This window comes from Megachile rotundata, chromosome 15 (genome assembly GCF_050947335.1).
Source record: "Megachile rotundata isolate GNS110a chromosome 15, iyMegRotu1, whole genome shotgun sequence".
NCBI classification, from domain to species: Eukaryota; Metazoa; Arthropoda; class Insecta; order Hymenoptera; family Megachilidae; genus Megachile; species Megachile rotundata.
The window spans coordinates 14,452,587-14,474,913 of NC_134997.1; the positions used below are offsets into that span (position 1 = coordinate 14,452,587).

A 22,327-nucleotide genomic window follows, 5' to 3' on the forward strand; every position below is an offset into this window, starting at 1 on the left:
TCCCTGGCTTTTTAGGTGGTCGCCGTAGGTGGTGAAGACATAGGTACAACTTTCTGGGGATTATCGACAAGATGATAATAACGGTACGAGGAGTGCGTCTCCTTCGGAACCCTAATTTTGCCCGAACTTTATCGAAATTTTAGAAGGACTTGTTACAGATATCGTCTTCGATATCTAGTCTCGTGCTGTAAACATTACGAACGAAACGCGATCGGTATTCGTTATCGGCCGATACACGAATCAACTGACCAAGATCGCGAATCGGTCAGCCAGGCAAATGAAGGTAACGAATCGCGAGAGAAGGTGCACCCAACGCGCTCGCGGTGGCCTCTGAGGGCCGGATACAGACCCCCACGGTACGATGCTCCGTTGTCTGTCTGTCCGTCTGTTTGTGTGGCGGAAGATTCCAAATAAATAAAAGGCAATAAGTGCAGAGGCCCGCGCGAAACCCGTCATTACGTGAGGCGGGCCCACCTTGTTAGCCCGCTGGGCCGCACTGACCATATTCAGCCGCTCATTCAGCACCCCTTCTCGTAGGAGTGCTGGCGCCTGCGCCGTTAAAATTGCTGGAAATTCCAGGAATTCCTACCTCCGACGTATCCGCGAACGTACCATGCACCTCCGTTCATCTTCTACAGGAAATTTTCAACTGTAGTCTGCATTTTTCGAGATCCTCTTCCTCCCAACCGATATTCATTGATCATTTGCACTTCTAACGCGACCTTCTTCTTTCTACTTTACCTGGTCTATTTTCTCGCGTCTGAAATATTACCTACTTCACCGATATTCCTATTTTTTATTTGTGTTCGCTGTATCGTAAGTACCTCGTTTCGTGCGAATCAACCAGTAATCGTTTCGGTCGTCGAATCGCGAGAAATCTTCTGAAAAGAATTCGATAAAGAGGTAAGATTTTTCCAAAAACTTGTTCGGAACGATCTAAAACATGAACGAAAGCCAAGGAACCGCGTTCCTCGAGGGTTTCCTAGTGTAGCCCACGCAGAAATCGAGACCCACGCCAGTGACGGACCACCAGGAAGCCGCCACGCCCCCGACAGGCCACCTAACCCACACGATTCCGCTCGCGTGTACGCTTCTGCTGCTGGCGGTACACCTTGAGGTCGTGCGCGCGAATGACTTCAACGCGGAGAGAGGAAAAGGTGGTGGCCCTGGCGGGTTCACTAACGCGCGGAATCGCACAAACCAGTGCCTGAGGGTTAGGTGGGAGAAGGAGAACAAAAAAAGGGGGATCAAAAGGATAGGGGCAGAGAGAAACGAAAGGGGTGCACGTCGAGAGAGAGAGAGGAGAGCCGCAATGGCGGATCGTACGGTGACTCGTCGGGGCTTCCTGTGCCTCGTTCAGGACGAAGAGGCGTGTCAAGGGATGAAGAAGCGGTGTCGACGGAATAATCGTCGGGTCAGCGACGGATTTGTCCCGTACAAACAGACACGAACAAGGGAGAGTTCGAGCGAACCGAGGAGAGCTCCGACAACCCCTCGGGGCTACTGCATTTCTCGATTAGGAGGATTCGTTTCGAGGTGTCAAACGTAGTTCATCTTTCATGATTTTACTCGAATTCATTTAACTGTTATGCGACCGTCTTGTCAATCTTATGATATAATACCATTCTGCGCTCATACGAAACCGAATCGACTCCAAACTTGATATTTGTTCTGAATATTCGCAACTCATACTTGGCCTTTAAACGACAGCCAAACTTCGTGTTCTTAACGTAGGATCCGTTTCTAAATGGTAACGAAGTTTCTCTCCATTTCAGATTCATGTTACAGAGTTTGGGCAACTGGAAAAGAACCACAACCACCCAATGGTATTCGCTAATTATGGCCAGTAATGAAGCGACAGCGTTAAAGAGAGCGCTCTTTTGTCGTGACGTTCAATGCACAGCTATCAAAAAGTCACATCTACTCAGTCGCAGCGAATTTTTTACTCGTTAACAACATGATGTTTTAATATCTTGTTATGCACGTTATCTTGCGGAAGCATCGCGTAGGCCGATTGCAGGTGGGAAGATCAGGGGGTGTGTACCAGGAAACGGTCTGCAATTAGAACAGACGTACCGTGGGTGAGTAAAGCTAGACGGTAAATCAATCTGTACCAACGCCGAGACAGCCTCGGGAAAGAGGCAAGCATCTGCGAGCGGGTTGCACCGACTAGAAGACGAGACTGTTGCATCAGGTTACACCCTGCCTATGGACGTATACGCGGAATTGTTATGCGCGTTGTTGTTATTGTACTAAAAACGAAAGAATCACGAACTTACGATTTATAACCCTTGCGCAACGATCAAAAATCCACTTTCAACGAACGCCCGTTCGAACGGGCAATTTCTCCCTTACGGATGTGAAAATTAATTGGCTGCTCCAGATACAAGCAATATAAGCTAACGCGTGACGAAAAGAAGCCGCACGAAGCGAAATTCGATAAAATCCGAGCAAAGATTCGTCATGGTGCCGATAAGCGGCGCAAGATCGAAGAATCACCCCTGACGGACGTTTCTCTGACAAATAGACGGGAGCACGGTAAACCAGCATAGAAGGGGAGGAAGAGGGGTGAGCAAAGCTCCTAGGCGAATTCATAGACGGCCAGGAATGCGCAATATTGTCGGCAGTCTGTCACACATTCGATCCGGTTCCAAGACGAGATACCGTGGACGATCGTGGTGGTTTTATTACGCGGATCCCGCGGTGGCCCGCAGATGTATCAGACAATAAACTACGGCCTGTTTGGGATTTGTGGGCCGCGTATTAATCTTCCCATATTTATGTCGGCCCCACGAGAAAAAGCGACGGGATCAGGGGGTGGACGCGAGCGACCCTGTGAAAGAAGCACGAACGCGCTCGCGCGACGAAAGCATCGATTTCAGATAAAATCGGCTTACCCTTGAAAAAAGGGATTCGATGGTTAAACGGTCTGGATGTGGACATCGTTAAACAAGGTTGTCGGTTGCGGTTATAATGTTCTGAACGTGCTCTGTTTTCACGGTGACCTTCTTGGGGGGTGAAGTGGGCTCATAATGTCCGTCAAGTTGCTGCTACTATTTTTATCTCGTCGAATCGCGATAAAGATTCTGCGTTTGAAAATTCACTATTCGATATGCAACAGCCTAATAGAAAGAAATTGTTAGATCAAGAACGTGCTCTATCGTTCTTTTCGTATTTTTCCTGAAGCAGGTGCAGATCGAGATTATGTTAATGGGCTTTCAAGAGATTTCAGCTAACCATATGCTATCCAATACGAACGAAGATGGCGAGGAGAGGGTAAAAATACTAATAGAAGCCCTTCGCAGAAGCAAGCTCGAATAAACGATGCCTCGTCCAGCGAGGTCCAATCATTTCTGACCGTCTAAGAAACATCCTGACTGCTTGGAACGGAAGCCAATTTGTAAATTGCCTCGATAAACCACCAAACCGATGCTGAATTTGTGGCCAAGCATTTTTTGCCTCTGCTACGATGCTTATATTTATTTCCATTACATCGCGAGTTTGTAATTACGGTGACTTCTGAATTTTATTCTACGGTAAGAGGTCTTATTAGGATCGTTCGTTCCTTTTCTCGCGAGAAAACTCGATAAATTTATCGAGCTCGTCTCGAATCCATGTACGATTCACCTGCTTTTTCCGCTCTTTCACCAAACTGATGTCTATTCTCAAAATATCCATTCAATGGCTGTCACGTTCCAATTATCCCATCGTGGTATCAACCTCCCGGATTTCCTCGGGAACGTATAACGATCATTTTCTTTTTGCACGTGAACATCCAGCAACAGACGGTAAAAAGGGATTGGGTGGCAACACGATTGGCTGATAAATATCGAGTTATCTCACCATTTCGAGACGAGCAACCGCGTAACGCAACCGCTGACGCCATTAGAATATCGTAGCCGCATACCGAGGCTCCGAAAATGAATGCCTGGCGAAGGAAAAGGGGTAACAGGGACGGTCGAAATGGAAGGGGTTAGCAGGATCGCCGGCGCCTTTGACCAGGAACCCCGTGGCGCGTGACATGCCTCGTCTGACCGCCATTTAGCGTGAACCTGTCTCTGTAGCGAGCCACTCGGCTCGAGACTGGCCGTTTTGTTTTCGAAAACGAAATGCTCCTACGTCGATGAATAGTTTTGCACCAACGCTGAAAAATATGTCCGACATCAAAAATGATGGGGTTCCGATGAATCCGCGAAAGACGCTAGCGTTTATATCCATTGGGACTCGTATCTTCTTTAATACGGATATCTCGAATGTAACGAACAACCGTATCAAATCTTCCCGAGCGAAGTGTTCCCTGGATGCTGCTCCATTTCACCCACGCAAAGTTGTCCGATCTCGTAGTTCGTCCGGTCAAAATTTTTACAGTGGCGCTGGTGGTGGTATTGGTGGTGCTGGCCGGACAACGGTAGTGGGTCCCGGAGTTATGTTACGGCCAGCCATAAACGAAATGAGAAAACTGTCCGGTCGCCGTTGAAAAATCTCCGCGGAATACAAATGCTTGATTTTTTCGAGCGGCGCTCGCTTTTTGTCGACCGCGCCTACGAAGATCTCTCGTACTTCGTGGAAACGTTGCTTCGACAAATGATACGCCAGAACGACAATAATAATCGTTCAAGTGTCGTATAACCTTCGAATCTTTAGCCAGTGATTCGTGAAAGCTTTTGATAGTGTAGCACGCGTCGAGGAGCGTAAAATCGCGATCCAACGAGCGAATCGATTCTTCAAAATCTGAAACCGATTACATGTCGATGGCATTTTGGAACACCTGTGCGCTACGCGCGTTATCGAATCTTTTTAAATAAACCCTTTCCATTACTTTCGTTCGATTCGAATGCAAAAGAACAACAAGCTCTCAGATGTCCGCTCGTATCTCGGGGCCCGGTATATCGAGCATTTCCAAATTAACTAATAAATTAAAGGAAGCTCCTGGAGACAGTCGATCGGAATACAGACCAGTCGATCGAGCTTTTCTTTCGATTCATGGCTCGCAATTAATCTCGATCTCGTAGCCGTAGCATGCTGCCGGCACGGTCGTTAATTCGGCGCTGACGAAGAGGATGGGGATATACCGAGGGAGGGCCTGAAAGAGGGCCCCTCCGCCGCCCGTTCCGCTTGTAAGAAGCGAACACGATGACATTCGTACGGGCTCGAGAAAACGAGTCGGGCTACATGGAAGCCTACACGAGCGAACGGACGATTCGGAATCAGATGTTATCTTTGACAAGGGCTGCCGCTGGTGGGGAAGCTTGGGGCCCTTTCTCGGTGCCCCGCGCCAAGATACGGATCTCCTTGGCGCCACCGTCTCTCCCAGGCTCTTCCACTGGGCCACGCAAGTAGCGATGGTCACTCGATTCCTCTATTTTGCCTCCCTCGCGAGCTTTCGCCCGATTTAATTGCGCTTTCGATACTTTATATTCTAAAGTATTGCTACAATTGTCCATTCGATCAAATGGTTATTCAATGTTATACTCTAGACATTGTACAAATCCAAATCGTGTCTCTTCTCGAATGTTTCTACTCGTCGGTGGCCTGATTTGTCCGTCTATAATAACAAACCTAAATGAACAGTATACTAGCAATTCAACACCGCTCTTCTATTCCGTATGTCTTTATTTTCTAGTTCCTCTCGATCAAGCTTCCTCGCGTTCTCACAGCATGGAGAGCGATACGATTTCTCAGCGCCAAATTAATCGCGTTTCCTTCGCTCGAGCACGGTAACTCACGATCTGACCAGATTAATGTCACCAGAACACGATTGGAGCCGTGTCCCACGAGTGAATTCGAGCGGACATGCTGGCTTTGATCGAACCGTCGATATGGAGGATCATCCAGGTACACGAGACGACACGCGCGCTCGATAACGAACGCGCGGGCCCCAGGAAAAGGAATCGGGGCCCCGTGTTGGAATCGGGTTGCGGTCCTTCATCGCACGGTTCCGTTATCAATCGTTGAAATTTCGTTTCGACGGTGGAGACAAAGCGAACCGGTGCCGGTATCCCGCTGGGGTATCGGTTACGCTTAAACCGCGTTTAGGGCCCTCGAAAGCCGGCCCCCCAGACCCAACAGGAGCCCTGTCCCGCGAAGTGATGGACTTAAGAGGCCCGGAATTACTCGCTACGCTCGACCAGCACGATTCCTTTTGCCCGTTCACGTAACGAATCATCGCTCGTATCGCTCGACGATACATTTACCTTTCGAATTAAAATACGCTTTCTTATCGCACCTAAGTAATTCCTAATTTTAAACGTTCCTGATTAATAAATTTTCGATTACGATAAAAGATTTTAAATATTTTTTCAAGCAATAAAATAAGAGAACATTACAGATCGAATGGCATATTTGTAATTTAATGAGTCAGGTAAATCCGAAGGTTTGATAAATACGGCTAATGCCACGTACGTCTGAACAATGGAAAATTGCGTGCATACGTCGCCATGTTTGAACAGATAAAGCGCATAACTCACGACTAGTCGGGTACCATGCAAATATCGAGAACAATGAAACGACGAGGCTCGCATTAATTAAGTCGTAAGCGGAATAGAGAGACGTTCTTCGATTCGTTGATCGAGCGTCTCGCAAGAAGCCGAGCTAATTGGCTCTCTAACCAAATAATTGACAGTAAGTAGGAAATGAGAAGTTATTCCTCGTAGGAGTTGTTTGTCGTCTCCCACTTTTCTTTTGCCCCCGTTCACCGCTATCGCGAACCAACGGGCGAATTAACGAGCGAACACGGTAATTAACGATAACCAGGAAATCGAAGCCGCCATTGTGCCGGAAGCTCTTCTACGACCAACAGTATCGACACTAGTTTCACAACTGTTCGAACAACCTTGTACGTTTCTTGAACGTCTAAGAGAAGGAAAAAAGTTTGAAGATTTTTCAACATATCGGATTCCTCTTCCAAACGAAGCCATTTACTAATGGTTAACTACAAGTTACGCGCGAATTGTCGTGAAATGCATTGCATACGGACTTGACCGCGCGAGAAACAGGATTTACAGGGACCAAGTAATTGGTGGATAATCTTTCCTAGGTTAGTCTCGCTCGAGTACCATTATCTGTGACAAAGGATTTCCTGGCTTTCCGATGAATAGTATCTTCTTGTTCGCTGCATAGGATCATTTTTCGACGTAATCCTGATAAACTGCTCCCGCAGTGAACGATCCTAAGTCTCCCGGGATTTGGTTAATCGCGTACAGTTGTGACAACGCTTCTGTTCTATTTTGTTGTGTCTTCTATATTCCAATTGTTTCCTACGGAATGTACATAAAAATAGCATTATTATGCTGACATGAATTTCGCTCAGTTAATTAATTAATTATTAGTTATAGATTAATGGAAACAGAAAGAAATAACGTGAAGTATTATAATCGAGGTAAGGGAAGGGAAACGACCGTAATAGCTTCGGAGAAGATAGTCTGGCGCCGTCAGGAAAACGCCCAGTCTAGCTAGGATGACGTTGTAAATATTTTCTGTCATTGGCGGCTCTGTGTCAGAGGCCGTCTTGTCTTCGCTTTAATAAAGGTACTGGCAGCATAGGTACCTCTTTTGGAAAGCGTGTCACCTGAGCCTGGTATCGGACACTGATGGTGCGGATAGCGGCGCTTTGTGTCTTTCGTGTACCCCTCTCGCTCGAAAAGATCACCGGCTCTCAAAAGACCTGCCTTCGCCATTCATCACTTCCGCTCTCTTTTGGACCCCTCTTTTGGAGAGCAGCGAAAAAGTCAATTCGCAGATCCTGTGCGTGAATGTACTTCGATTAAGAAAGAACAAAAATATGGTTTTTAAATAAAAAACAGAAAGAATAAAGAGTGGAAATTGAATAGTAAAAATATTTCCAACGTAAGATAACGAGATGAATGTCCATTTTTCAATACCAGAATCAATCCTGTAATTCAGAAATCAAGGAGCTAAGGTCACTCTTCGTAGAATACGGGCGCTTCTAGCCGCAAATAGTACGGTTGTTCTTGTACGGTTTGCATTCAGAGCAAGATTCCATGATCGTTCAATGGTAAATTTGCTAATTTGCACTTGCAACACTTGTCGCAAGATGTTCGCGTAAAAGGCGCACTCGAATGTGTCCGGTGTCCTTTGCGTCGAGGCGGCAGAAAAGGTAATTTGCAGATTCCAACGAACAGGTTTTAACTGAACACAGTCGGGGTGCTAATTTGTCCCGGCGCGGAGATAAGGATCTGGCAAAAAGGGTTTGACACAAAACGAAGCAATTAAAATGATAATGCGACCCGGGAGGATCGTCTTTTATAGCGTCCTAGCGAAACTGTATGAAGACCCGACACAGATTTCACGGAGGAATCTAAATTGCAAACAGTTTCGTCAGGACTGACTCTTGTACCGTCTGAATTTATGTCCCTTCGCGATGTAGCTTCGGCAAACAGCTTAATAAATCATTTTCTCGTTTCTGCGAGTGCAGTTCTACTAGGGCCTTTTGTTCTACCAGCCCAGAAGACAATTAACATCTTATTGTCAAGCGTCTACTCATCGCCAATGCAATTAACGGCAAAAATTATGATAAAGGAAATACAATTTTCATCAAACACCCATAAATAATCCTAAACAACGTTAATTTCAGCTTCACAGCCCTGAGATGAGCTCAGTTTACAACTCTATTATGTATCACGATACTTAAATTAATCTAAAACTAGCTTGTTCATTCTATAACTTTCTCCATTCTGCTTCTCCTTTCGTTCGCCGTTGACGTCTTCTTGATTTTTCTTTCAGCACCTCCTCGTCACCGAAAGGTCTCCCACCTATCTATGTTCTCTATGTCCTGCTCTCGCAACGAGATCCTAGTTTTCCTACGTTTCTTTAAACCCTTCGGTCGAGCGAAAAAAAATAATACACACTGCAGCGTGTATCTCTGTATCACCGTGTTCCTCCGTCCCCCTACAACCTCTCGAACAATTCGAAAAGCTATTTACATATTTAATCGATTCATTCCCAAGATTCTTCGGTTCCAAGGACCGATACGTCACGTCCCAGTTCCAAGGGTTCCCGCAGCCTTCTGGATCCTCCGGTGTACCGCAGAGGCACGACAGTTACCTGGCTGACGACGCGACGGCCGCGGCGGATGCCTTTGTCTCAGGAGCTAAGGATAATTAAAAACCGAGTAAAACTGCGCCCAGAAGACGCAGCAGTCGGTAAATCCTGTTGGAAAGGGACACCGGAGATCGTATCTCGAATTTACACCCATCAGCCGCCACCTTGTTCCAGCCACCTTCATCCATCTACTTGCGTGTAACCAGTCGCAGGATCCTGGACCTCGATGATGGCCACGATAGGGCGCTGCTTGCCGCTGTAAAACCCGATGTTCGACAGCAGTTCGGCCATCAGGATACACAGGTAAATATCCGCTGAAACTTGGATATGCAACAACAATCTCCTCTCGACGTCAACGTACGTAAGTAGTCGAGTCTTTTCTTACCGTGGTTCGTATGGAATTCGACGGAGACTCCGCGTACGTCATTCAAGATCTTCCACGGTGATTCGCTTCTTCTCGAATCACTGAAGTTTTCGTACCTCGATGCTTTACGGTATCGCGTGGAAATTGAAATTCGTGCTGGAAAGGCGGTTCATCCGGGCGCAGCTGGCCGGCGTGACGAGTTTATTAATAATGGTAGCTCATTAAGACGAACAGGTGAGAACGGGTTCCGTTCTTTTGCTCGACGATTTTTTTCTTCGTTATCGTATCAGGTTTTTACCATCACATGTGACATCATAACACGATTATCTTTATCGTTTTCTCTTTTAACAAGTGAGGTATTGGCATAACTAAGACATTTGTCCAAGGGGATCGCTGTACGTTAGATCCAGAATACCACCCCAACCTCTACCCCAATTACACCCGTATAATATGACTGTTCTAATTTTTCAAAACATATTATACCGGAGTTTCTAAACATATAAAATAAGCTAGCTATAAAACACGGTTTCTTGTTTCTCGACTCGCTCTTTGGAATCTGAATAAGAACAAATTAGAATCGCAGCTGAAACAGACAGCGCGAAAATAAAGAACTGAGGCAGCGATATAAAGAGACACCGGAAATCGGTGTCATTCGTCCTCCGGAAGTTCCGACATGTTACCACGGTGGCTTATGGTCGAGAAGTCGGGTCGACGCTATTTGTCATTAGACAGTGGAGGGACGCGGCGAGTCTCATTATCCGAATAATTAAAGCTTACTATATGATGTAGCGCCGCTCGTTATCTAACCGGTTTCGTCGATGCGCGTTGCAGATAAACTTATCTGTCGTGTAGAAGCGCTTGTAACGAATCAATTATATTACTTATATAAGCGTTTCGCGCGTTCCGCCACTTGTCGTGGTAAAACTAGCGCTGAAACGTTTCATGTTGTCTCGATAAGAGGTTGCTCGCATTAAAATACAGGGGAAAACAGCGACGCGATGATCCCCGTGTATTTCTCGTTCTTACCGTTGCTGAATTCGATACGGAAAACGTTGTATAGCGGGATATACATAATGTTAAGATAATGTTAAGCGATCTGAAAAATAATAAAAAAACATATAATACATAGTATAGATATTCAACTTATCACACGCCGTTTTTCATAAGCGCGAAATTTGAGATAATTACTTTTCGCTAAATTATTGTATTGCGTTACATTGTTACCCCGCTATTAATAGAAGACTAGCTAGAAGACAATTTCCAAGTGGTAAGATCAAACTGAACAGCGAGTTACCGTATTGTTAAATCGTCTTGAACACCGAACGAAGCACGGAACATAAATTCTCCTTGCCATTCAAGACAACGTTCTCTTCGTCACAATATTTGTTCAAAATTGTAAACTGCTATCTAGCAAAACGACAAACCGGTTTTTTCCACTTGTTCCTTCGCGAAGATCCTTTTCATGAATTCAACCAATTCCCATATTTCGAGTCGCCATGCATTTATGCCTGAATACAAAGTGCGAGTGTTCCCTAAAAAAAAAGAAAAGAAGACAGGGAAAAAGAGTGGAAAAAGGAGAAAGAAAAGGGAAACGTACACTCTCCGTAAATCTTTCATGCGTGTAACTCTTCTGACGAGGAAGCCACGGCGCTCTCGTTGCGAGAGAACGGAGTTGTTTATGCTTTCCTGTGCAACGCTTTCTGAAATATGCAAATCGCGAATTCGCATAATGGCGTTATCGCGGTAGGATGCCACCGCCGTCGGCGACGACGTTCAGATAGCTGAATCCAACGGGTCGAGCTGTTTCTCGACATCAAACGGCCACCGCCGCTCGCTAACTCCATTGATTTGTCCCTGAAAAGATACATCCAGTCGCTTTTCGTAGCCGCGATAAATGTATGGCCTGTAAATTGATCGGGAAATCGTTATGACACGCTACTATTTGCAAAATAGTACATTCGCAAAGGTAACTCGACTTTGACAGTGCACCTATTATTAAACTCAAAGACACTTATGTATTTACATCCATCCCAAGCAGAATCCTAATTAAGTCAATGTCAATCTCTCAGGCATTTTGTTAACCTTTCAGTAAAATATCATGGAATTGTAAAGTAGTATCGATAAATATATTCAAAGCCTTGACAACGGCACTTGAAGATTAAACTTGAGTTAGATCACTGGTTAAGCTCTGATTAAGTTTGAGGCGGATCTCGGTGAGGTGGGCTTAATCTCAGTTTAATAGCAGTCGTTGCATTTTCATTATTCTTAATACACCAGTTGCTTCGCGTTGAACGTTCTCCCTCAAAATACCTATAATCATCTTTCGTTATAACGTTATAAGCCAGACAAGATTGCGTCGATCCTTGCGTGACACGCGAGACTCAAAATATCGCGTTCCGTTGCAGTCGGCAGGCCTTTGGTGGTCTAACTATAACTGCAAGCAAATATCATTTAACGCTAATAACATTCCATTCATTTTAACTCTTGTCTTAATAACCAAATACTCCTTTGCACATTGACGTTAAAAAAATTTTTATCATTCTTTATAATACTTTAAAATTGACATCCTAATTTTTTGGACATATTTATGTTCACACCATACTTACTCGCTTAAATTCACTTGCCTACTATAAGTATCCAATCGAGTACCTTTCGTATTCACCGACTTCACAGTTACGTCGCACCATCTATCGACAGAAATAAGAAACGCGCGAATAACGACAGGACAAATGCCTCAAGTTACGAATGAAAAAAAAAATACAAACCTATAGTCATCATATTTGTTTCATTCAAACGGTTAGACTCGACTCATTCATTTCGGAGAACGCAGAAACAGGAAAGGTTAAAGCGGAGAGAGAAAAAGAGGCGAAATATCAGGAAGGAAGAAAGAACGATGCGCGCTGAAACGTATCCGCGGTTTATTATTATTTTATTCGGATGTTCTTCGTCGTGTTATACCCCATAACCCACCCTCTTCCCTACACCTTTTCCTGTAGCACCGTCTACATAACCTCCCTGCGTCTCCTCCTCTCTATGTCGCTACCATACTTCTAGCTCTCCCCCACCGTGAGAGGAGAAACCACTCCTCGCCGTTCTACGCTCGCTCGTACCAGTCAAGTCATAATCCCCCTTTGCCAGGTCCTTAACAGGCAGGGTAGGGCCCAACCGAGTGCGCGACAGGGACGTTAAAATTTAAGGTTTCCGTCGACACGTTGCGACCCATAAATTTCCTTGCTGGAAACCACCGCTCTTTCCTTCGGTCACGCTTGACAAATTTCTGTTATCCCCGTGAAAAATCTCCTGAAAATTTGACGATACTCTTAATCTTGCAACATTATTAATTTCGTTAGGTTACGTATTCTGTATACATCGACTTAACTATGTATAGATGCAAACTAAAATGGTCACCCATAGAGCAAACATTGTTCTCAATGTTTCAAAGTTACAAATTCTCACATTTTTCAACAACACTTATTCATGCCCGCTGTGAACGGTTAACACTGTTCGTTCAAACAATCCCAGTTAGACCAATGCTTCTATTCTTTTGCTACAACTTTTACGAGCTGTCCTTAGTATACTGTTAGAACACTTAGCCCAAGTTTCACTCTAAAGAACTTCTGCATTCGATAAAAATTGGTAGAAGACTCGAATTGCTAAGTCTTATTTTAAATAAAATTAAAGGCAGCCGGTGCTGCCATCTTTGATTCTGTCGCGGTACCTTTCGTTGATCTTTTATTACCGACAGATGATAATTGTTTCAAAATCAAAGGAATTCAAATACCGTTTTTACTATGTACCATTTTTATTCGCGTAAAAAAAACAAGTAGCTTATTTTTTCAACCATTTATTTTTTCCATTTTCACTTTGTATTACTATAATGTTAAACAAAACCGCTTGTTTTTCGCATAAGAATACGAAAAGTGATTCTGAAATTTCACAATGAACTGATAGATACATATGTACCGCTGATTTATAAAAAATGATTTTTCATTTAAGATTTTGAGCAATATGTAATCGGAACGATTTTCAATCGTATAGGTAAAATGACAAACCCATTTTTGAAATGCGTTTTAAATCGTAAAAAATTATTGTTCGTTTCTCAACAAATATTTACCCAATATTTTTTTTTTTGGGTATTTATTGCTGCTTGTTAAGAATATATGTTCCATCTTTTCTCGTAATTTTGGAAAGAAATTCTGAAGAAAACCACTACTTTGTAAAGTTATAAAGACTTTTCGATATTCTATACAATTACATATAATTCACCAATTATTCGATTAATTAAGTTTTAGGCATTAAAGACGTAAATTTTCTTCTCCAGAATTTTCCCTTACAAAAATCTACTTATTTTTCGCACCGTGTCTCACAAATTAATCCAAGTGTTATACTAAATAATGTTTTGATCTTATCATACTCGCTACTGCATCGAAGAAAAATAATTTACAAAGGGGTCAAGAAACGCTCCCGCATTGTTCATCAAAAATGTCGAACATAGAGAGAGCGTGATAATTTATAGACTATAAAAATAATGTCTACCTACAATTTCAGAGGTTCTCTTCTTTCTGCCCGCTGCTTATCTATAAAGTTTTCTATTCTTGCACTACGGTATTTGTAAGCAACGATAACGAGGCTAATACTGTTCACTGAAAAATCCTTTTGTAACCACTATTTCTTGATGTTTTACATATGCAAACAATTATTCATACATCGGTTGACAGTTATTCGCTACGCAAATATTTTCTTAAATACGTGTACATACATTTGACTTGTTCAAAGTAGTGGCAGATCCAGAGAAGGATGATCAACTTCTCTCCTTACTTCTTTAAGAAGGAATGAAATGTTACCAGAATTATTTATGGTCTCGACTATTCAGTTTACTATCAAATCAAAATATTAAAGGAATTTCAAACAGTGCAGAAACATTGGAAATATAATATGCCATATTTCGTATATCCAAAGCCTTCTGGATCCACCCCTGACTTCGATAAAAATCTGACTGAAGTAGCCCCAAATTTGAGAAACTTACGTTCGAGTTTGTGAATAAACAATTTATAGTGCTTTTAATAATTAAAAACACTTCACGTTTTTATTAAAAAATTTCATCGAAAAATTGTAATCGAAAATACTAGGTGAAATTGTAACAATTGTTTCACAGGTTTACACGTATTACATTTGTTGCTTGAATAGCAGAATTGAAAGTTTTTATTTTGCTTGGATTATTTCAAATCGTTAGAAGTTATTCCGCGTATCTCTAATTTTAAGCCATGATTATTTGCATTTAGAATACAATAGTTACATGTAACATTATTTATTGTGCATTTTGTCCGTTGAAATTAATTGTTAAAAGAGACTGTTTATTTTTCTTAACACGTCGTAGAACGAGTAATTTGTTTCAACTTTACACAGAAAAATAACAATTGGGGTTTTCTTTCCTTAATAACACTTCTTTAACTTTAGTTCCATGTAATGTTTCAATTATAGACAGCTTCAAAATACTTTTTTTCTTATCACAGATAATAAACTTTTATTTGGTGCAATGAATTTAAATGTTTTTTTAAATAATAAATATCATTCGGATAATAGGAAGAAACAGATTTTAATAGGGTTGCAATCATACAAAATAAAAGTTGAAAAAAACACTGAATAATTTCTTTTGCTGAATACAAAACGCATGAGTAATGGAAATGCTAATAAACTATTTTTTTTATAAAACAAACTTCTAATATTATTTAATCAGAATCAAAATTCATTTATAATTGCAATACTGAATACTGTATTCTGTTTTGCATTTTATCTTAATAAAATTAGGGAACGTTTGGCTTACGATTAAAATGTAACAGAATAAAAATACAATTTTTAATAGTATCAAAAGAACTTTCATCTCTACATTATCAATATAAAGCTTTTTACTGTTAAATATATGTATATGTTCTATAAACAGTGTTTTGAACATGACGAATGTTGAAATATATATATACAAAACTATATGTACATTCTTTATATTATACACATCATACTATTTTATCATCATTTATATCTTTGATACAGTATATGCAAGCATCAATTTATCAAATTGATATAATAAATAAACACAAAGTCGTCCTTAGTTTGCAATGTACAATATCAGACAGAATTAGATATAAGATAAAACTTAATATCGAACAAGTAAAATTCTGTCTTCTAACAAATAACAAAGATATAATTGATGAGTTTAAATTTATACATGTCAATAACCTGTACATGCACACCACCATGTTATATGTGGATAATATTTTACAGTATGATGTACATATATATCTATTAAAGAATATCATCTTTTTTTACAATCTATTCTACAAACTGACTCTACATTATGTTTACAACTTTAAAATATAATCCTGTAGATCAAAGAAAATAAGTAAAACAAAACGGAGATTCACCGATGTAGTCTGATATTCAGTGTTACCAAGAATACATTACTCATTCGTGTATATGTATAATACTAATATTTTCGAACTTCCAAAGCACACATTTAGCTCTACCGATTTTGGATGGAATGCTTTTGTTAGTCTTTTAATTACTTAATTTCCTTCTTATGATAACCGCACTAGGCAAGATATTGCAGGAATGCAAATTTTTTTGTGAAAAAGTCATTTGAACATGTCATTGATTGTGCCGTTCAAATGCTTCGAAATAAAGCATGTATGGGTACCAAGCACTTCAGCCTTAAGTCAGGTAAAGTTGAACAGGTTCGAAGATACACGAACGCTTCGACTGGGTAATTCGATTGCTTTGCAATAGTTCCATTATTTCCGATACGGACGAATTCTCCCAATACCAAGATTCGATTCAACTCCAGAATCCCCCCGTTCGGCTTTTCCAACTCATCTCAACAACTCAAGTACCCAACGCACTCGTCTACCCGCACATTCCAATTTAAAACACATAGAAAGTAAAAGCAGTAAGATTCATTAATACTGGACATCAAATCGTTAATAATACTTGTACGCGCAGTTGTGCAACGTCATAACAGATTCCAGTAGAAACAGACTTTTGCATTAATGAGTTAAGTCGTTAAGTTATCGGATCTTCAGTTAAATGTATAGAGGACGAATTAGCAAAGGGAAATGCATTTCGTTGAAGAGAGGATATTTCGATGCCACAACTTTACAAAGCTGTGCTCTCTATCGGTGATGCTGCTCGATTAGGCGTGCAACACCGTTCGGGAGTATGGCACAAATCCGGTGTATGCCTGCCGTCTTTTAACTGAACAAAATCTAGGTCCGCGAAAAAATCGCTCTTCATGGTACCTACTGCGCTATCCGACCCAAAACTGTCTTGTCTACATAGGTCCAGATTCTTGTAACATCCGCTATACTCCGTTAAAGGATTAGGCAATCTATTGTCGTACATGGTCTTCATATCGATTACTGGTTCCTTAGAATCATTGGACTCTGTACAATCTTGGATGGAAGTGGTGCAGTCTTTTGTGTCATCTATTTTAGTTTCGTTCAGTATATTGCACTTGAGTAGATCATCGTTTTTAGAAAGACTCGAATTTGAACGAAGGCTATCCGTATAGTGGAGAACAGTATTTTTTCGAGAATTGTCCTCTTCGTGAAAATTGTTGTTTTGCGAGGTATTAAAAGCCGAATAATCTTTGTACGTTGCATCTTTATGTTTCGTTGTACAATCCAATATCGTGAGACTTCCTTCCCTGGACAAAATACTACCAATATCCGAGACGTTGCTTTCCTGCCTCGTTATCCTGTCGTTTGTGGCATTACTTTCAGTGATTTCTTCCGTCTTAGTAGCTCCTTTTGATTGCAACGAAGTACTAGCTTCGGACGATTGAATACTTTTTTGTGGCGAGAATGCATTCTTTGGCGATTCTTTTGTGGGAGAAATCTTTGTTCTTCTCAAGTAAGAACCTGATGATGGTTTCGAGTTTTCAGTGCTTGTCTTCCTCGAGTTACTATCGTTTTGACCGTCGATCTTGCTCTCTTTCTCTATCACGTTCATAGATTTCCCAATTTGTCTCAAGTAGGAGCTGACCGAGTTAGCGTCCAACATTTTAAACTTGTTTTCCAGCTTTGTCTTTGAATGGCCACTGCCAGTCGAATGATTATCATTAGATTTTTCCGACGATATAGAACTCGAACTATTATTCACTTTGTATGAACACTTGTTATCGATAATATATTCGGGTGCGTTCGATAAAGGACAACACGGACTGGCTTTACCCACATACCTTATTTTCTCGATAGTTGGTATTCGTTTCAAATTGCATTCCGTTTGATCGTTTCGTTTTACGTACGAGTCTTGTTTGTTTCTGGAAAAGTGCGGGGATGGTTCATTCGATTTGGTATTATGCCTCGTGAAGCAACCTGTGAACCCACTAGATTCCGGAGATATAACTATATCTGGCTTCTCAATCGGTGTTTCCTTAGACCTCGAGTTTTGTCTGGAATAACGACCCGTACTTCCAGACGATTCACTTGTCTTGCTGTTCTGTCTTGTATACCTTCCTCGAGTACTGATTACGTCAGGTACCTGAAGTTTAATGTTACTCTGCACAATATCTTCGCGTTCTAATGTACTATCGTCGCAACCACTACACCGTTTCTTTTCCTGATGCACCTGACCTTCCTTGATAGGTTTCAGTTGCGGTGCAAGTGTCTCTGGAGTCGTCGACTCGCTTGTACTTGTACTCGGTCCCGTGTAATTTTTAATATCAATCTCCAAGTCTGATGGCAATTCTATACCCATCGATAAATGCATTACCAGACCATCCAACCAAACTTGCATTACCTCAAAAGGTGGCCTCTTATCGGGATTCAAATCACAGCAAAGAAAAGCGATCCTATAGAACATTTCTGGACAATTGGCACAGAATTTCTCTTTGAACACGTTCTGATTGAGACCAAAATCCGAAGACCGTGGCAAATAATCGGGATCTGCCTGAACACGGCCAATAATTTCACAAACGACGATGCCAAAGCTAAATATATCAACTTTTTCATCATACTTGTTACCTTTCATCATCTCAGGAGCCATCCAATATGGATTCCCTACCACCGTGTACCTTTTTTTTCGTTCTTTCTTCGAAGTTTTCACCTCTCCGTCGGAATGTCTGCTGTATTTACGATTGTCCGGGGAATTGCCATTTTGTATTATTCGGGCCAAGCCAAAATCGGCCACGACCACAGTCTTATCCTCCCGAACGAGACAATTATGCGAATTTAAGTCTCGATGAATGATATTCATGGAATGTAAATAAGCCATACCGGCGGCAATATCTTTGGCGAACGACATTCGCTGTTCCCATGGCAAGGTTTCGCTGGTGTCGTGTAGCAGAGCCCTTAGAGTCCCCCCTGCTATGTATTCGGTAACCAAATGAAGCTTTTTGTCTTTGTAAAGGACACCGATAAATCGGAGAACATTGTTGTGATGTAATGAACGTAATACGGCAACCTGTTTTCAATTCAAGGAAAACAAAATCAAACAAAAAAAAATAATAATAATAAATTGATGCGTTAAAATACATTATCGCATGAAATATAAAACTCACCTCTTTTAAAAAATTTTTTTGGGCTTCTTCATCTACTCTGTATAATTCTTTTAGCACCATGATTTCGTTTGTATCCCTATGAGTGACTTTAAATACCTGCCCGAAAAATCCTGTACCTAATAGCTCACCCTTCACTAGATCACTGGCACGGAATATTCTTTGATTCTTTGGTTCTACACGAAATGATCTAGTTCTGCTTAAGTCGCATGTAGCATTTGTTGGTGAAGATCTTTAATAACGTTGAAAAAAAAAAATATTAAATTTAGTCATACATCGTGACTTTTATTTATCAATTAACATAAATAATTCTATTGAAATTACCCATCAAGTAATCTTGACATAGAACTACTACGTTCTTTGTGCATAGGATCTTTTGTTCTTCGCAATTGTCTGCTTCGCGTTCCACTGATGTAACCCTCATCGCGACGTTTAAATAAACGTTCTTTATTTTCGGGACTCGTTCGCGGATTTACAATTGACGTCAACATCGCCGCAGATGGCGAGGAAAATGTTGGTTGTCGTGATACCGCATCTGGATCGTGCTCGATGGTCAACTGGAAAATTCGTAACATTTGTTTCTATATTCATGTTTTTATGTTTATTACCGTGTGTCATCTATGAATTCATACTTGCACAGTATTTAAAACAAAATTTATTTATAAAATGTAGAATTACCTGTAAAACCGTATCCGAATATTGTATGAGATTTTCGATGTTTTCTATTGGTTGATCTTTAACCGGAGTACCATTCACTTCCAGTATTCGGTCACCAATGTGTAGAGATATGAGATCACTGGACATATTCAGTCTGTAACAGATTTCATGTGATATTTACAACGTTTATAAACATTATGTATGACAAACATGCAAAACTGCGTGCATTCGATACTATCATGACAAAATAAAAATTAGGAGCAAAACTAAAGATTAAAACTAATATTGCATGTTTATTTTTAATCTTGAATATTTGATAAATCATTAAATACATACCAAATATCAAATATAAAAGAATAAAAAAAGATAAAAGGTATAAAATGTTGATTTATGAGATAAATATGAATGTGTATAGAGTAGAAACATATAGTGACAAAAGTGCATATAAAAACATTAAATGGAATTAACATAATATATTATTATTCTTAAATACATAAACTGTCACTTCATTATGAACATTATATACCTACAAACACGTAACACATAATTAATAAACAGGTAACATTACATATGAAACAACTATTTTGCACAAGATATATATTTTGCGTGCAAGTAATAGCAAATACTAAAAGACACACATTTAAATTGTAAAAATACAATATCTAGTGCATATTATTTATTTATTATGCTGTACCTATGATTAGAGAAGTGGCAGCATAGCCTAAACAGAACCTCCATCACAGAGGCCAGCAGCTTACTGATCTTTCCACGAACATTTCTCATTAACCTGTATTTTAGTTCAAAGTTATTAGAGGCAGTGCATCTATATTGATTCTTAATTAACCATACTCATGCACAGTTAAATATCATAGAAAAGCTCCATTAAATATAATCTCGTAATTAATGACAGATCAAATTTCTTTAAATATCAATATTTTCTACTTTTACTTAATATTTTATGCTAAAATAAAATATCTCAATTAGTTAAAGCTATCATTACTTATTCGTTTTGCACGTTTTTATAAACTGTCATAAAAAATTATTGATTCCATTCACTTTCACCACTTTACTGTCCAACAAAATAAAAATACAAGTAGAAAGTATAACACACAAGAGACAAAATATATAATAAATAGTATTGCATACTTACTCGGATATACGAAGCAAAGCACCACAATTTCTAGGATTAGGTGTTGTGTCTACTGTCAGTTTGATTCCCCTCTGTTTTGCAGGGTCAGAACTGTTTGGAGGTATTTCTACCAATCTAATACTATGGGGCTTTCTGGTAAATGGATAATTAGCTATCCTATTAATTGGTTGCATTTGTCTTTTATAACAACTTCCACAATAAAGCTTGGATCTTTCAACAAGTGCATAACTTTCTCCATCTCCGATGAAAGCTCCACAAGAGTTGCAGGCAAAACATTCTGGGTGAAATTTGTGATCTCCTGCCAACATGACAGGACCCGTGATGATTTGACCACATCCTTGACAAGCTTCTCCATAAGCAGCCCAATAATCATCCTTGCAAAACAGTAACCCATCTTTCTCAAAATACCATGAAGACAAACCGATATCGCATGCTGAACACCTGAAATATGTAATGTCTAATTAGTTTTAATAAGTAAATATAGTGATTTAATTATGTATAGATTTTATTAATCAATAAATTTACAATAATATTTTAATGTTTTTACCGAAAACAATCAATGTGCCACTCTTGATTTAGTGCCTGTATAAATTCATCTTCATCAATTGCATTGAGACACCCAGCACAAGTTAGTGTCCCTCCACTGTCCCCACTTCTCAAGTCTAAAGAATATTTAAAAACAATGCACTTTAATTTGAAAATAAAATCACATTTTTTTTTTACAAATCTCTGCCTTCTTAACGTTACGTTTAATTTGTTCACTTTGATATTTTTTACATGTTGCGCTCGCTTGATGCCATGTATTTACATACATATGGGTACATGCTTTTTTTACGTGACTTTCGTAGAACGTTGGCTATAGTATGGTTATCTTTATGAAGTATTAAATTTCGAATATTTTAACTTGTCGAAGTTACAGAAACAAATACAGCGCAACTACGCGAAAAACAGAGTGCATCAGGGACGTATAGTACGAAGGAAACGTGATTCACGGTTGACATTAGGTAAGCGTTGGAAAAGTAGTTATCAACCAGCTGACAATAAACTGAATTGTTCCGAGGTGATCGAAGTTTGTCAATGAAAGTGATGTAACACCGAATTCATAAAATATTATCTGAAACAATGTACCAGTATGAGTACAGAGTCGGAAAAACACAATCCTAAAGAACCCGTAAATAAAATCCTGTGAAAAGCGTGGGCCAGAAAACTTGAAAGGCAAGACGCCCACGCGATTCACAGAGCGTCAAGCGCGCACAGGAAATCATCGATCAATTTATTTGTCGTATAGAACATTCGAAACGTTGTACACTTTACGCTATAAGTCTTGTTGATTTTATCAAAAATAAAACTGTACTTTGGCGAAAAAGACATACCGTTTGATGAAACTTCATCCATCACAGCATCTAGGACTGACACACTCCCACTCCGTGCTTTGACCACTGAATATATAGAAAACAGATTCAAAATCCATTCTCGACGCAATGGATTATTGGCGCTGGCAGAAAATTCGAATTTAGTTTACTTTTGCCAACTCAATCTTTTAATTTCG

At 40.4% G+C, this 22,327-nt stretch overlaps 1 protein-coding gene and 1 long non-coding RNA gene across 5 annotated transcripts; both read right to left on the reverse strand.

Annotated features, from left to right (window-relative positions):
- Positions 1-6,895: 6,895 nt before the first annotated feature.
- On the reverse strand, positions 6,896-12,561 carry LOC105662539 (uncharacterized). Of its 3 annotated transcripts, none has more exons than XR_001096051.2 (7): positions 12,190-12,561; positions 12,031-12,111; positions 11,448-11,858; positions 10,613-11,278; positions 9,446-10,520; positions 7,547-9,374; positions 6,896-7,256 (listed from the first exon to the last, which is right to left on the reverse strand). It is a non-coding gene; the product is annotated as an uncharacterized LOC105662539 (long non-coding RNA). The 3 variants fall into 3 exon arrangements; XR_001096047.2 differs by having other exon boundaries at positions 10,613-11,327; XR_013040560.1 differs by lacking the exons at positions 9,446-10,520; positions 10,613-11,278; positions 11,448-11,858; positions 12,031-12,111; positions 12,190-12,561 and having other exon boundaries at positions 7,547-7,741; positions 7,881-8,974.
- A 691-nt stretch (positions 12,562-13,252) lies between these two features.
- LIMK1 (LIM domain kinase 1) lies at positions 13,253-22,303 on the reverse strand. 2 transcript variants are annotated; one of them, XM_003703408.3, is made up of 8 exons: positions 22,152-22,303; positions 21,326-21,440; positions 20,779-21,219; positions 20,323-20,415; positions 19,650-19,782; positions 19,296-19,528; positions 18,975-19,203; positions 13,253-18,877 (listed from the first exon to the last, which is right to left on the reverse strand). In XM_003703408.3, the coding sequence occupies exons 1-8, from the start codon at positions 22,171-22,173 to the stop codon at positions 16,571-16,573; spliced, it is 3,573 nt and encodes a 1,190-aa protein (XP_003703456.2). In that variant the 5' UTR covers positions 22,174-22,303; the 3' UTR covers positions 13,253-16,570. The 2 variants fall into 2 exon arrangements, with proteins under 2 accessions (XP_003703456.2, XP_076396089.1); XM_076539974.1 differs by lacking the exon at positions 20,323-20,415.
- Positions 22,304-22,327: the final 24 nt, after the last annotated feature.

Excerpts from the sequence above, each read along its gene's own strand:
- LIMK1 (XM_003703408.3), bottom strand. The coding sequence starts at position 22,173 with ATGGATGAAGTTTCATCAAACG. Across the intron at positions 21,441-22,151 it reads GGATGAAGTTTCATCAAACG|ACTTGAGAAGTGGGGACAGT; the intron begins GTATGTCTTTTT and ends AATATTCTTTAG. Across the intron at positions 20,416-20,778 it reads GCTTTGCTTCGTATATCCGA|GTTAATGAGAAATGTTCGTG; the intron begins GTAAGTATGCAA and ends ACTAAAATACAG.